The sequence below is a fragment of the Littorina saxatilis genome, linkage group LG15 (genome assembly GCF_037325665.1).
Source record: "Littorina saxatilis isolate snail1 linkage group LG15, US_GU_Lsax_2.0, whole genome shotgun sequence".
Taxonomy (NCBI): domain Eukaryota; kingdom Metazoa; phylum Mollusca; class Gastropoda; order Littorinimorpha; family Littorinidae; genus Littorina; species Littorina saxatilis.
Genome location: NC_090259.1, coordinates 40355403 through 40371664, shown reverse-complemented (window position 1 = coordinate 40371664; position 16262 = coordinate 40355403). Strand labels below are relative to the sequence as shown.

The 16262-nt window shown below is 43.7% G+C and overlaps 1 protein-coding gene across 1 annotated transcript in view; it reads right to left on the bottom strand.

The window, feature by feature from the left end:
- LOC138949317 (retrograde protein of 51 kDa-like) overlaps positions 1-15866 on the bottom strand; it is a 50785-nt gene extending 34919 nt beyond the window's left edge. Inside the window, exons 1-2 of the mRNA XM_070321106.1 lie at positions 15774-15866; positions 14592-15203 (exon numbers count right to left, since the gene is read on the bottom strand). Coding sequence (XP_070177207.1) covers positions 14592-15094 — 503 coding nt within the window. The 5' untranslated portion in view covers positions 15095-15203; positions 15774-15866. The remainder of the gene's footprint in view (positions 1-14591; positions 15204-15773) is intronic.
- Positions 15867-16262: the final 396 nt, after the last annotated feature.

Below are 16262 nucleotides of genomic sequence, written 5' to 3'. Positions count from 1 at the left end.
TTCTCTGCAAAAGTGTGTACTTGGCCGTGACGTCACGTTTGTGTCTTTATATACTGCACTTTTTTTGGAGGGTGGGGGGGGGGGGTAGAGTCAGAACTATAAGTCGAAAGCTTTTTGTTTATTCATAAATGTTATTACGTATTGAACACATGTATGATTAAATAAAACAATGCTTACACTAATTATTTATATTTTCAAATGTACACGTACGTTCAAAATCTGAGAATTCGAACATATAAGTAAAATATTCTAAACATCATTCCAAGTTAATCAAAAACAATGTTAAAGGGTGAAACATGTATTTAGAAACAACAAAGATAGAGAACCATGCTCTGCAGCTTCAAAAAGTAAAAGTTTGGTGAATTTGAGCCAATACGTGTAATTGTATATCAATACAATTTGATACGTGTTCGGAATCGGGCTGCAAATGTGTCCCCTTAACCTCTTCCACGTCCACCGGCACATTCCGGTGTACCAGCATCAGTGCCAGTCCTACCAACCTATCCTCACTCATGGTAGAGCGCAGATAGTTCTTCAACACTCTCAGCCTCCTGAAAGACCGTTCACATTCACAGTGAATTTGAATTTGTGGGTGTGAACTTTGTGTCAACAGACAAGACTTGAACGTGTTGTTTTGTAATTATCCAGAAACTCAACTTGTATCGTAAACAATAAACATCAGTTACAGAAACGGGGACCGGTATTCTTCTGATAAAGCACGTGTTTCGTGTCGTTGTTCCTTTTTTGTCCAGATTATGCTGTAAAATGATCTACTATGACACGGATCGGCCCGGACAAGACCGACAGCCGCCATTTTGGTTGACGCAAGCTTAACAGGAACTTCCTGTAATATAACCTTGACCTCCAAGGCACGCCGGCCTGACCTCATTCACACGTACTAGATTCCCTTTTTTGCTGACGTGGCACGCGTGGACCGGTCGTATTTGTCTTCAGATTTAGATCGAGATAAAAAGAGAATAGGGCTTCAGGATGGCTTTTGGACAAGAGAAGAAGGCGAGTGTGGTCTAATACTGCTGATTTTGACCGTTATTCCATTTGAGCACTGTTTATATAACCCTTACCTGCTGAACGTTTTTGCCTAGACTTCGTAAAGGATGTCCTTTAATAAGCCTGAAGTCGACTTGGCAATGACTTTTCACCGAAAATTCAGTGCCGAAGCTTTGTAAAGCCAGCTGTGTGAGGTAGACTTCGTTAAGTCTTCGTTAAGAGGACTTCGCCTAATTAATGTGAAGCTTTAGACATATATATAATCACCCATCCATTTAAAAGCATGTCGGCCGGATTGTCTAAAATGTCTTGTTCGTCTAATCATCTCGTCCTGTAAAACAGAATTTCTACACGATTCTCATTTCATGAAACAGCCATTCAAAACAGCTCTCAGATCGAACTATTGTCCCAACATCCAGGTCGGCCTCAGAGCTCTTCAGCTGTGCCGCCTAAGCTAAGTATATGCATCAAGCCTCACATACCTATCTTTTTCAATTGAGGCAGCCACACACAAAAATCTATGTTGCACGTCTTGTTTGAGTCATTGACTTCGACCTGTGAGTGCAAGAGTCATATTGCTCTAGTCATGTATAATTGTGTATCTGTGTCTCTGTCTGTCGTATGTTTCGTTGGTATGGGTATGCATGTCTCTGTCTCTCTGGCTGCCGTCATTTTAATAGATCTGTGCATGTATACATGTCTCTGTATCTCTGCCTGTGATAATTGTTGGTCAATGACACATGCTGCACACACACACACACACACACACACACACACACACACACACACCATCCCCCACCTATCTAATCTCTCACCCGCTTGCCTGGCAACGCCTCTGGAGCAATGATGACACCTATTATGTTGCAATTTGGCGAAATGGGCGACCTCTTTTGAAAGAGCTAACCACACAGTCAAACCAGAGAGTTTGCCACTTGCACACGGGAGAGTAAACGCTCAGGATTGCATCTGAATAATGCTTTGGCTTTTAAAACATGCATGTGGTATTTGCCCAGAGACTCAGAGCTAGGTGTGGAGTTTAGATAAGGGTGTTAAAGTTCAAGGTCTTCGATATTTTGGAGGAGCAATGAGGGGTCTTGCTCATTTAAAATGCACACAAACACACACACGCGCGCGCGCACACACACACACACACGCACACACACATACACACACACACACACACACACACACACACACCTACAAATAACCCTTGACCTGCCAAGCATTCTCAGTTACCTGTCCTCCAAATGTCTCAGATAGAACCAGCCGAGAAAAAGGAGGAAATGGCAATTACACCTTTGCCGAATCTCATTCTTGGACAGGTAAAAAAAAAGGTAGCATTCACTCCTGGTCGCGAGCCAATTTAAGCCAACGCAGAATAGTTTACCTGCGGCAGGAGGGCAAACATACAAGGTGGCCTTTTTCTGCCTGCCTAGCTTTTTTTTGTTACGTCATGTCTCCCCTGTCACAGTGCAACGTACAGTCAATTGGCGAGCGAGTCAAAGAAGTCTTGAGAGAGTCGAGTAGGGTAGTCCCACCACAGAACATCTCTAGGCCATACACTTGTTGTTTATTTTCATTAATCCTGAGGACTTTAGTATGGGGTGTTGCGGTTGTTGTTGCTATTATTGTTGTTGTTGTTGTTGTTGTTGTTGTTGTTGTTGTTGTTGTTGTTGGTGGTGGTGGTGGTGGTGGTGCAGTTGTTGATGTTAAAAAAGTCCAGAAGAAAAGTAGGACGTCAGGCTTGGTAAGCACACTTCTAGTGCAGTGGACTTATTCAACTTAGATTAAATTTCAATCGGGCCAAGGCAGTAAATTTTAAATCCTTCGTTTAAAATCAGGGCAAAATGAGGTCCAGTATCAAGTCTTGGAAGACAAACACCTCTCTGTCAGTAGTGACAGATTAACATTTCAACACACGGCTGTAAAACAGGGAAACCTTTCATGTCCTGCTGTTTTGAAGTGCCACGGCTCAATGCCTTGTTAAATTTTGTGTGGCCTTCTATGGCTGCGTGGCTCGTAAAACTTCACACTGAGAGGTAAACACGTTGAAACGATTGAAGCGAAGGAAGGAAAGAGGTTCGCAAAAAAGTTATGTGGTTGTTTAATTACGCCAGCACGATTTTGAGCCTATCGCAGTTTCATTCATGAATAAAACATGCGGACCGTCTTCATTGCTACTTACTGACTGCCACTAGTTCTTACAAGAAATGACGTACGACTACCGTAAGTCAGATGTATGCCATTTGCAAAGGAGACTGTGCCAAAAGGTCAGGTGTCATGTCTACTGTCCCGAATGACACACGATTGCTGACATTTCACCATTGCCAACAGAATAAACAAATAAGAAATAGGTAGAAAATGAATGTGAAAACTGACTTTAATTGTTGATCAGTATTTTCTATACCACTAACAAATAATCTACTTGCACATAGCTGTTTGGCAAATGTATGTTGCATGGGACACACTGACATGAAAGTGGAAGATGTTTTTCCCTCTAGAGAAACTACATATCAAGTTACACTTTTTGTGCTCTTCCATTCCAGTTGGCAATCAATTGTTAACGCGTGTTATTAGAAAAAATAGAACGAAAACAGATTAGATAGAATGAAAAATGTACTGGTGATGTCATTTGGGACATACTGACATGAAAACGTCACCTTTTGGCACAGTCTCAAATGTCTCCTTGTTCGCAGCTTAAAGAGTCTCTGTATAAGTAATGATGTGAACTTTTCTTACGTTTATAGCAGGAACATAGGACATACATGATGCACGAGTCGAGTCTCTTGATTGGAAACAGGATGTTAACTTATCTTACGTGTATAGCATTTACATTGGACATGCAAGATGAAAGCGTAAACATTCCTTTCATTGGTAATGGTGTTAACTTATCTTACGTGTGTTTCTTTCTTTATTTGGTGTTTAACGTCGTTTTCAACCACGAAGGTTATATCGCGACGATCTTACGTGTGTAGAATTTACACATTACACATACATGATGCAAGAATGCATGCACATTTGGATCCGACTTTGCATAATTTGGGATTCAGATTCAAATAATTGTTTTTGAGACAAGACCCCTGGTGATTCTAACAAAATAGAATTGTTGTTTTGAATTTCATTTGCATATTAAAGGGCATACATAGTTCTGTAGGCTACACGCTATATTGTGGGGGTTGCTTTTGAGTTTTTAACCAAAACAAATCTACCTTGTATTCACAAGCCCCTCGCACTCCCAAAAAACACACGTAATGTAAATTTGCCCATGCAATAGCCACGTGGAGTGGGACAGAGAACACAAATCTGTATAGCAAAGAATGGATTTGTTCTCCTCCCAAAAAAGCTGTGCGCACGGCTCATGAATATTGATTATGTTCGAGGCAATGTGGGGATGGGAGGGGAGGGGAGGGTAAATGGTTGTGTGTGAAGGGGAAGGGGGGGATGAAGGGAGGGTGATTATGTGATGTTTGAGGAGAAAAAAGAGTCCTAAATCCGAAAAGATTTGGCAGAATGTCGCAGAGCGTGAGGGTGAATAATCCACTAAATGACACCAGAGTCAAAAGAAAGAACAGCTTGAAGTTAGGATGGTTGGCCTCTCTCTTACTCTGTGTGTGTGTGTGTGTGTGTGTGTGTATGTGTGTTTGTGTGTGTGTGTGTGTGTGTGTGTTTGTGTGTGTGTATGTGTGTGTGTATGTGTGTATGCGTGTGCGTGTGAGTGTGTGTGTATGTGTGTGTGTGTGTGTATGTGTGTGTATGTGTTTGGTTGTTGTTGTTGTTGTTGTTGTTGTTGTGCTCTTTCGTCAGAGGGGCGGGGGATCTCCCACTCTAAGACGTTCATACGTTTCATTTAAAGTCCCTAAAACGGCAAAGTTGCTATCCCAAAAGCCTTGTTAACAGTTTTCAAAACAACCTTAACAACAATTACCGGAATTTCTATACTAACGTCTCAAGTTAAACATATCACATTCTTCTGCCATTATCCTTTAAATCTAGGGTTCATTTGTACAAACAGAATTACTCGCCCATGCACAACGGTATGTATCATCTTACATTCACAAACCGAATTCCCATGCTGCAAATTATTCAGGCTGTGTGGTAGTAGCAGCAAACACGATACAGCTCTCTCGTCGTGTCCGTACTAGCAAGTACATTGTATGTAACTTAAATCATGTGCGACAAAAGGGAATGAATGAACGAGCCACCTCAGGTCGAGACTCATTGACATCCAATCCACGTTAAGTTTACAACCCAGTGACACCCAATCTCTGCTGCGGTTGCAACTACCGTACTGTTTGACATCCAATCAGTGTAGCTCTTACAGCTGTGTGGCGGCCAATGCGTGAAATCCGACCAGCTCTTGAAAGGACACACCGTACAATGGTATTATTCTGTTTACGGTAGTAACGGAAGAGGTTGTATAGTAGACGTGTCTGCTCTTCAAAATAACACCAAAAACATTTCAAGGGAATAACTGTGAGAAGAGTCAATAAATAAACTACCGTGGATTTTTGTGTGGTCATGTTAGTTTCTAAAATGGTATCACTGTTTGCATGTAATCTCATCTTCAACAAAAAAGTACGAAAGGGTTGAAGGAAAGGGGATGTTGGGGTTGATGGGTGCGTGGCGTTTAACCTGTGTAGTATTGCACAAATGCATGCATCCTTTGTAGTTGTAGTATGCTGATTATGTTTATATGTATGTACGTTTGTCATTCTGTTTGCTTTGCTATCTATCTATCTATCTATATATCTATCTATCTATCTATCTATCTATCTATCTATCTATCTATCTATCTATCTATCTATCTATCTATCTATCTATATATCTATCTATCTATCTATCTATCTATCTATCTATCTATCTATCTATCTATCTATCTATCTATCTATCTATCTATCTATCTCTCCTACTGTCTATCTTTCTGTGTATCTGTCTGTCTGCCTGTGTGTCTCCTTGTCTGACTGGTCATACCTTTTCTTGCTTGCTTGTTTTTTAATTCGCAACTCGTGTGCGACCCTGACAGACCTTTTTGTTATAATTATTCAGGGCGGGGATGAAGCTCAGTCGGTAGCGCGCTGGATTGGTATCCAGTTGGCCGCTGTCAGCGTGAGTTCGTCCCCACGTTCGGCGAGAGATTTATTTCTCAGAGTCAACTTTGTGTGCAGACTCTCCTCGATGTCCGAACACCCTCGTGTGTACACGCAAGCACAAGACCAAGTGCGCACGAAAAAGATCCTGTAATCCATGTCAGAGTTCGGTGGGTTATAGAAACACGAAAATACCCAGCATGCTTCCTCCGAAAACGGCGTATGGCTGCCTAAATGGCGGGGTAAAAAACGGTCATACACGTAAAATTCCACTCGTGCAAAAAAAACCAAAAAAAACACGAGTGTACGTGGGAGTTTCAGCCCACGAACGCAGAAGAAGAAGAAGAAGAAGAAGTTATAATCGTTTACAGGCAGGCAGGGTGTGCCGAAGAACATCATTTCCATTGTTATGCAACATTTTAATGGACAATAAAGTGTTGTTATTGTTATTGTTATTGTTGTATGTTTGTTTATCTGTTTCTTGTGTGTGTGTTGGGGGGGGGTATTGTTTGTTTTCTCTATCTATTTGTTCATGTTTATGACTATGCCGCGGTCTAACTGTTCATCAGTTGCTGTATCGAGTGTATCATCCCCCCCCTCTTACCCTCTCTCCCCCCCTCCCACACCTGCCCTAGAAAGAGACACGTCACGCAAGGTGTTAATAAGTTTAAACTTCGCACTTCAACACGACCGTTCCGTTTTAGGATGTGTCTGGATTAATTTCAACCGTGCTAGCTTTTCCTTGCACCATCTGCCTTGAGGGGTCGTCTTGCACGAACTGCTGTATTCAGCACTGAGGAAATGTGATATATTATCACCGTGCGGTTCTTGTTGTTATTCATTCATAATGGGTTTGATATCTGATTACGGAGAGGTTATGGTCTAGAGTGTTTTTTTGGGGGGGTGGTAGTTTTGTGTGTGTGTGTGTGTGTGTGTGTGTGTGTGTGTGTGTGTGTGTGTGTGTGTGTGTGTGTGTGTGTGTGTGTGTGTGTGTGTGTGCAGTGTTGTTTTTTTCTCTTCGTGTTTGTTTGCGTGTGCTGAAATCACTCTTTTCCTTCCGACATTTTTTTGTTGTTTCGTGGCTGATTTCAGTGACGACATTTGCCATCGGTTTCCTAAAAGGTCATTAATTTTGTTTGTCATGGTTTGGTTTCAGTTTCGTACAGAATATTGTCCTTCAGTTATACTAGTTTTCCACACTGGTGAGAGTACATGCGTATAGGCCTCAAGGGTTGGGCTTCCTTGTTTCATGATTGGATAACTGGCATGATGGTAGACATGGACAACTGAACCAAAACACCAGACTGAAACCACTCTTACACGTTCACCTCCACTTACCATCTTTGACAGCGGGCCTACCTAGTGTTCTCCCGTTACCACCCACCCAAGCATGTCCTTCAACAACTTATTGACAAAAATAAAGCCAGGAATTTGCCACCTGTCAACCAGACTCATCCATGCGTGAACACAACAGACCCAGAGCGCTATAACCACTCCGCCCGTTCTGGCATAGAGAAATCGCTGAATTGAAAACATTCGTGTGCAATGAGAGACGCGGACTGAAAGCACTGAACAGGTGATCGCTCCATATACTAATCTCATCCGGGCATTGATCCTGGATTAAGATTAAGGAGGAGGGAAAGGCCCCTTTGCTCTGGCCAAGCGTGACGCATGTGTCCTCTTCATGGTCATTCGCTAGTCCCCGCACCCAGCACCCTACATCTGTTCCAATATAGGCTAATTGCTCCTAAGAGGACGTAAAACTCAACTAGTCAGTCAGTCAGATTTTGCGAGTCGTAGTGTTGGGTTTTGAACTAATTAAGGGTGAAAAGTTGAGAAAGGATTAGAAAGAACAGACATCCTTCAGGGCAACTCACACAAACTAGAGCTGTACGTGTTTCTACTTCAAAGATGCAACACGGTTCAAACATGTGAACTGAGGTGACACACAGATACATTAGTTTTGGTAACGTTGTCGCCATTTCCACAACAGTCTTTGCATAGCTCCCGTCAGATTGGTTTTTCTTCAGATAGTCTTAAAGAACAATCCAAATTACCTGTCAGAAACGGAAACAATGCTTCCAACAAAACTTTCGCGATTGCTTTTTCAACATAACATCGACAACTTCTACAGACTAACAACATCTTGGCAAAAAGACACTGACGACTAAGCCTCCAGAGCTTTGCCAACTATGCAAAAAGAATCTCAACGTTCAACGAAAGTGGTCCCGAACGCGGTAATTTGCCTTTTGATACGAGGTGCCAATTACTCAATCTGCGGATTATCGCCAGCTGTTCGCTTCATCATCCTAGGTAGGCATCACTAATCGGTATTGGCTATGCTAAGCTTCCCTAGATTTTCGAGTGGGCTAAGTAGGTATCGGTGAGTAATCAGCCATGGAATCAAGTGTGGATCGAACACTTCAATATTGCTTCTAATTGCGTGAAGATGCAAGACTCGTTTCTTTGGCATTAGTAATCGCTCTGCAGCATGTTACGTTTTTCTTCAGGGTTCATTCAGGACTTGCGTTAAATCACGACTGGAACATTGCTGCTATACGCTTGAGAGTGTACGACTATGAACAAATTTGCGATGGCTGTAATGCTAAGTAGCGATAACCAATATTGTTCTAGTTTGTGTTATTGTTGTTCTTCTTGTTCTATGTTCACGAGAACATTGACTTATACACGTATATTAAAGCTGTAATGTGTATTGAGCATTATAAATCTCTCTAGTTTCCTATACTTCCCCTAATTTTGAAAAGGCTAAATCAGTATCGGTGTGTTAGCGTAGAATCAGGCATGGCTATTGTTGTTAAACGGCTAAGGGCACAATAATAGTCATGTCCATGACAACTTCCGCGTGAACGTGTATTCTTTCCGGGTTTTCAGTGGGCTTAATCAACATCCTAATATTAGCTTGGACTCAGTTTTGAAATATTGTTGCTAAACGCACGAGGGCCCAAAACGCGTGTACGACATCATCCACTTGCGATTAGAGAAGTTGAAGCGTTTGGAAAAACGGGAAACACAAGGGGAAGCCTCTTTTTTCTTGTAAACATTTCACAAAATTGCTAACAATGGCGACATCCAGTCCCACTCTAGAGAAACAAAAACAGAAGAAAAAAACAACACTCTACGGCTTATAGAGGACACGCAGAAGACCTTCAACTTCATCTTAAGAGCTGGTCTCCACGTTTAAGACGTTCGAGTAGAAGAGAAAGAAACCTTCGGCAAGCTGTTTCATGTCTTTCAGCGACAAACAAGTCCTGTTCCTTGTCTGCTGAATTCGACTACACATACATACGGCCTAAATTAAGAGCAAACCATTTGTGTCAAAGCAAGACATGGCTTGTTGACTTGAGTGTTTTGGTAGCAGCAATCTAGCAATCTAAGCACAAAGCGAGACCTTTACGGTTGGTCAACAGGTCAGCATAGGGTTTAGAAGAATGCGAAAACAAAAGAACACAAAGCTCGATTATTCGACCTACTGTATTCAAGTTGTATTGTTTAGAATAAGGCTTCGGCTAACTGACGAAGAAACCCGGCTTAACAATGAACCCGGTTTTTCTTTGTGAATGCATGATGAAAAAGTCTTGACTTGTTCACGCTATGGCCAGGATGATTATGAAGTCAGTGTAATTGCTGAAGTGTCTTTTGGCCAAGACGACGTATAAAGTTTCTTTCATTTTACCCTCCCCCCTATGTCCGTGTGGCAAGAATCAGACAGCGGAGCACATCCTGCAGGCTTGTCCATACCACAGTGCTCTGAGGGACACCACCTGGCCAGAGGAGACAGCGCTACAAAAGAAGCTATACGGCCCCAAAGAGGACTTGGAGAGGACAGCACGTTTCGCCCTGCAGTCCGGACTGACGATCTAACAGCGAACGACAAGAAGAAGATTTTACTTCTGAAAGCAATGGTTTTTCATTCTTCCAGCAGATGTTTTCTTCGACAAAAATAACGCACAAACAGTCAAGGGAAAATCCGGTTTGCTTGAAAACATAATTTATAAGTGTCCAGGTCTTGGAAAAGGATGCAGGCGCACTGATATCGTTTCTTTTCCACTCTCTTCTGTTGTCAATGTCTTTTTTCTTCCTTTTCTTCCTCTGCATATTTAGTCCTTAAAGAAAACCTTTTGATCAAAACACCCCGCTTGTATTTGTTTATGTCGAGGTTGATGTTAAGGTGAGTCCAATAGACCCTATCGGTATTCCAAGCTCTCGTAATCTCTCGCAAACTTCAGAGCATAGCAAAGCATGCGGTACAGCGATCTCGTGCGACCTGCACAAGCCAAGGTTCGAAGTTCTCGCGATGTTCAAAGCATAACAAAGAGCGTGTCTCGCGAGAGGTGCTCAGATACCGAAAAGGTCTATTGTCATTGTTTATGTTCTGACGTCGGACACACACACACTATATGAGCAATGTTACCACACGTTACATTACTCTCCAACCACCTTGCTATTTTGAGCACAGACTCTGCGTCTAGACTTGCTTTGACTCTCGCCTTCACTGCTCTGTACTCAGTCCATTACTCTCTAAACCGAGGACGTTGGTCATTCAAGTCATGCCGGCCAAGACTGCTGGTGATACAATCAGCTGGGCGCCGTTTAAGCTCCTGCCTGTTTTGCATAAGTATTATGTACACCTGAGTTTCTCCTCGTTGAGATAATAAAGTTGTCTATGTCTATGTCTATGTCTATGTCTATGTCTATGTCTATATGCCCCTAATGGTTTAACTGTGAGGGCGTTAAACAACAACATTACAAGTATTATTGGGGGCATGGAGTGCGTGAGCTAGCAACTTTTGTCCGGGAGTAATGTTGTCTCCGAAGAATGTCATTGGTAAATATTTCAGGCAGTTCATATTATTTCCCTTGAAGAATGAACCCATTAGAGAATTCTGGTACAAAGATATCAGCAAGATTCCATAAAAAAACACAACAAAAAACCCTCGCCAGTAGAACAAGTAAGAAAGTGGGTTTGGGTTTACTACATGCGCTTAAGAAACCATGTATGTGACTGAAGCATATAACTGCTTATCGTCCAAATTACGTATGCACATTTATTCAATTCCACTACCACTCCGCGTTCTTTCGAAAAAAGTAGTCCAAATCAATAAACATGCCAACACAACCACTCCACCCCTTCACTTTAAAAAAAAATCAATGAATAAATCAACCTAAAACCAGAGTCCTTTGAAGGCTATCTTACACCGATGTAGCTGCTCAGGTCACTTGGAGGCGTTTTCTGTAATATTTAATCCTTGTTTTATTTCACGCAAATTTGACCTTTTTCGGTTCACGCAGACTTGCGACGTGTCATCACATGGCCTAATGTACTGCACGCCGGGGTGATATACTTCTATATCGACCGGCCGGGCCACGCTTCAGTGAAGCGTAACAATTGTGTGTATCGACGCAAGCCGTACAGAGCAGCTAGCTGCGCGTCCCACACCGGAGTTGTCATCTCCTGAAACCGTGTCGGGACGCGACGCTAGGCTGAAAACCCGACAGCCTGGTCTAAAAATATCTGCCACCCTTCCCTCCAAGCAGAAAAGCTACATTCCTGGGCTAAACTATCCCACAGATCGCTGTTCTCCCACCCACCTGAGCCGTCAACCCCCCCCCTGAAAAACTAGCGGTACATCAAAGGCAAACCGGCCTGTCAATCATAGCTCCTCCTTCTTCACCCTGACACTCTACACCCCCTCCCAGTTCCTACCCCAACCCACCCACCACCGCATGATGAGATGTGTAAGTGGGTGGGGCTTCGAGTTTAAGCTGAGTCCTATATTTGTTTTCAATACCTCTCTTTTACTCTGCACGCCTGTGTCGTAGTGTTCAGGAACAGTATCATTTCCATATTGGGAAGATTTGTTGTGCTCTCTCTCTCTCTCCTCTCTCCCTCTCTCTCTCTCTCTCTCTCTCTCTCTCTCTCTCTCTCTCTCTCTCTCTCTCTCTCTCTCTCCTCTCTCTCTCTCTCTCTCTCTCTCCCCCTCCCTCCCTCCCTGCTCAGTATTTCTACGGGTTTCAATGGGCATTGAGAAGGCTTCGCTATGTGTCACCCGCGCTAATGCTGTCGACGACCCCAAAAGCTGCAGAACAAGTATGATCCTATTTTGTCGGTTAGCGGCAACCAGTGGAGAAAAAAGTACGTGAAAATACTAGGGCCAAGAACAAATGTCAAGTTTCATTTTTTTTATCAACTGGATTACCCTCCTTATTTCCCCTTTCTCCCATCTCCTAGCAAATTCAGTCTGGTCTTGCCACGTAGTCAGTGCTAAAACTACCGTCGCCATCGAGGGGCGTGTTCGGAGGTGTGCGTCTCTCTTTGGCCTACCTGGTTGCGTGAAAACCCCTGCGGTTCTAATGCTCTTTTTTCCCTGCAAGCTTGCGTGTGCACGGGAGCTCTTGCGGCTAAAACTATACGTGTGTCTGCTTCTGCTAACTTTTTTTCTCTTTTATATATTGCATCACTACTTTCGCAGCATTATTGATTAGGTTGCACAATTACATTTTTGTCCTTATTTATTTAGTTTGTGTGTGGCATGTGTTACATATGTCTCTGTCACACGCAGGTCGCTAGGATGCAGCACACGAACAAACAGTCTGAGTGCTATTTTTGTTGTATTTTGTATGTTTCCAATGACCGCAATGCCATATGGCCTGTTTTACAATCTACATATTCAATGACTAATATGGAAATATGTACCAGGTTGACCTATTTGGTTTAAACATTTTTTTTCTTCTAGTATAGGTCTTCCAACTGAGTTCACTGTGATTACGTGACCTATTGTGTCAACTTCTTGTCTTAGTGCATTCTTTTCTTGACAAAGGCTGTGTTTGTTCCTGAATACGTTTGCAAAAAGATGATCGAAACGGAAATGAAGCTTGCTCTTCCAAAATGTGTGCGTGTGTGTGTGTGTGTGTGTGTGTGTGTGTGAAGAGGCGGCGTGTTTGCGCAGACACATCTACTCAGGCCCGGCATATTGACACACTTGCATAAAAGCACCTCAGGGTATGGCTGGAAAATATATATCTGATTATTTCGCGGCGCATGCGCAGGCTGTACTGACGTTTGTGCACTAGCGTGAAGGGATTGTCACGAATTTCTTATGGCTAGAAATCAAAGAAAATTCCCTGCATTTGCATTTTTGCTTGTCTACCTCTGACGTACGCTATGACTCATAGTTTGCTACATAAAAAAAAAACTGGCAAAACACCAGACTTGTATATTCTGATCGCAATTTGCTTTGTGGGTAAGGAGTGTGGGTGACTGAAAGGATAAGGGGTTTCCAAATACCTACAGACCTACAACGCCAAACACAGATTGTGCTGACCGGCGAATCCAATAGTGCCAAAATACAAGATTGCAATATGTATATGCTGTTTGGAAATCTATGTCACAAAACACACATCAGAGACATTAACACAACACAGACACGCGTTACAGACACCACAAAACACAACAGCTTCTAATGTGTAAAACATCACAGGGAATTCACATACGAATCATTTTAAAAGTCAAACAAGTCGAGACGTGCATGCAGAGGAGATACGTTCCTCCGATTGCCACACAACAGACGCATTCAGAAAGGCTATGAATGACTACATATCGCAACAGGAAGACAAGGAAACAACAAGAGTAGACACATCTGGAACTAAACAGATAAGAACAGGTGGAATGCTCAGCATCGCCTGTGGGCCACTGAACACACCAGCGGGATTTGAACATCAAGGCATGGAGACGAACACAGGCTTAAACTTGTGCACGAAAGACCAGTAAAGAACGAACATGAGCTATTCAAAACAAATGGACAATAGAGCAGAACACGTACGCATACAGACACATTTCTTGCAACTTTCAAATGTTGCTGTCTGTGTCAGGGTCGAAAGTAGATATCAGGCAGCTCTAGGATGCACAGTAAAGAATGCAAATGAAGAATATGTCTTAGAGATCGACAGCATCGCACAGGACAGGCGTGAAAGTAGAGCGTGTTCATTTAGTGCAGATGCACTGGACACAAGGAACATTTTTGAACACAAAAAAGGCTGCACAAGACAGATGCATAAACCCTGTGCGATCTGGGAGTGGTCCCCAAGCTAAAGAATGTGGACACAAGCGTTGATTGCCAAAGACACGAAAGACCAAGGACAAGAAGCAGTCAACCAAATCCATGAAATGGAGCCCAGGCTTAAAGACAGACACAAAACAAGGATACTGGATAAGAGAGAATTTCAGCACAGAAAAGAAACTTTTCAGATCTACCGACAGTTCTCTTCAGGACTAGATCTCAACTCAAAAGCTGAGTTAAACAAAGCTACAGGACATTCGAGAATGAATATCAATCCTACAGAAAAAGAACTCTGACAGACATCTCTTTAGAACTGGATCTCAGGCTCAGAGACAGAACAAAACAAAGCCACAAGGACATGTTGCAATGCAAAACAAAGCGAACACAGACATTTTACAAAGATAAAAAGCGTACTCACAGGTCCCTGAGGGACTGGATCTCGTCCTGATAGCCAGCCATCCTACCCTCCTGGACGCCCTTCTGAGACGACAGCTCGGCGATGACCTTGCGGGCCTGCTCCAGCTCGCCCTCGTACATGTCCCGGATGGGCTTCCAGTCCTCCTGCTTGCGGTTCCTGAGGGCCTCCAGCTCAGCCTCCAGCTTCTTGTTCTGGGCCTCCAGCCATCGGACCTTCTCGATGTAGGTGGCCAGACGCTCGTTGCAGTCCTGCATCTCCTTCTTTTCGCGCTCCCGGCTGCCGCGGAAGTCTGCGATGCCGGTGGCCGACATCTGCGTGTAGACGGCTGGGTTGAAGCTTCTGGACATGCTGAAGCCTCCCGAGGAGCCCCCGTACATGCTGCTGCGGGGTCGGCTGGTCCCCGAAGACCGTTGGATCATCACCGTCTTGGAGGCGGTTTTGGGCCGGTAGGTGGTACTCATGTCCTCATCAGAGTAACGGGACTGCGACGTCGACTTCGACATGGTTGGTTTGTCAAAGGCTGTAGCTCAGATAAATCCCTGGGGAATTTGTCCTTTGCTGTTTTTGAGTTCTTGGTAACGATCCGCAGCTATAATCCACAGAATCTCGAACCTTAGATTTGTGCAAAGAAAAAGAAAACAAGGAAGAGGAATTAGTTGTGGCACGGAACAGGAAGACACACAACTATTGATCGAGTAACCTACTCAGACAGAAGCTGACTCCGCGAAGACTGTAAACCAACAATTCAGTGTCAAAGCTTCCTACAAAGTCAACTGTGCCCAATACATTCCAGGATAAAGTAAACAAAAAAACAAAAAAAATTAAAAGCAGATTGAAACACATTCACACCAGGCAAGCAAACAGCGATCACACACACGCACACACAAGCAAGCACACCCGCTGTCAGTGAACACACACACAGACAAGCAAGCAAGCAAGCACACTCGCTGTCACATAACCAGTAGCTAGAAGAGCTGTAGGAAAATCAGCCCAAAATATGTCAGGCTTGAGACAAAACATCGTAGGCAAAAACACATTCACACCAACGAACACACGCACACACTAGCAAGCACACTCGCTGTCAGTGAACACACACACACAGACAAGCAAGCAAGCAAACAAGCAAGCACACTCGCTGTCACACCAACATTAGCTAGAAGAGCTACAGGAAAATCAGCCTACCTCGGTCGCCGGCCGGTTTGCAAGTGACAGGGTCTGGGGCTGCAGCAGCCTTTCCTAGCTCTGTGTGTTTGTGGGACTGGGAGGGGGGGGGGGGGCACCAGGTGGGGGAGGGGGTAGGGGTGTTCGCAGAGAGAGAGAGAGAGAGAGAGAGAGAGAGAGAGAGAGAGAGAGAAAGGTCCCCTCAGCCTATAGAAGACTGCGCGAGCGAGTCTCAGACGGGGTTTTGCGACCTACGACGACGACTGACTTGCTGAATTGGTGGTTGTGTTGTTCTGGACCCAGAGCGGCGACGAACTGAATTACTGGCCTGTGATCTCTCGGTTCGATTGATCAGGAGATTATCGGTGTATTAACCGCCTTGTGTGTGTGTGGGTGTGTGTGCGAGTGTGTGTGTGTGTGTGCGTACGTGTGTGTGGTTGTGTGTGTGTGTGTGTGTGTGTGTTAGTGTGTGTGTGGATGTGTGTCCGTCGCGATATAACCTTGAACGGT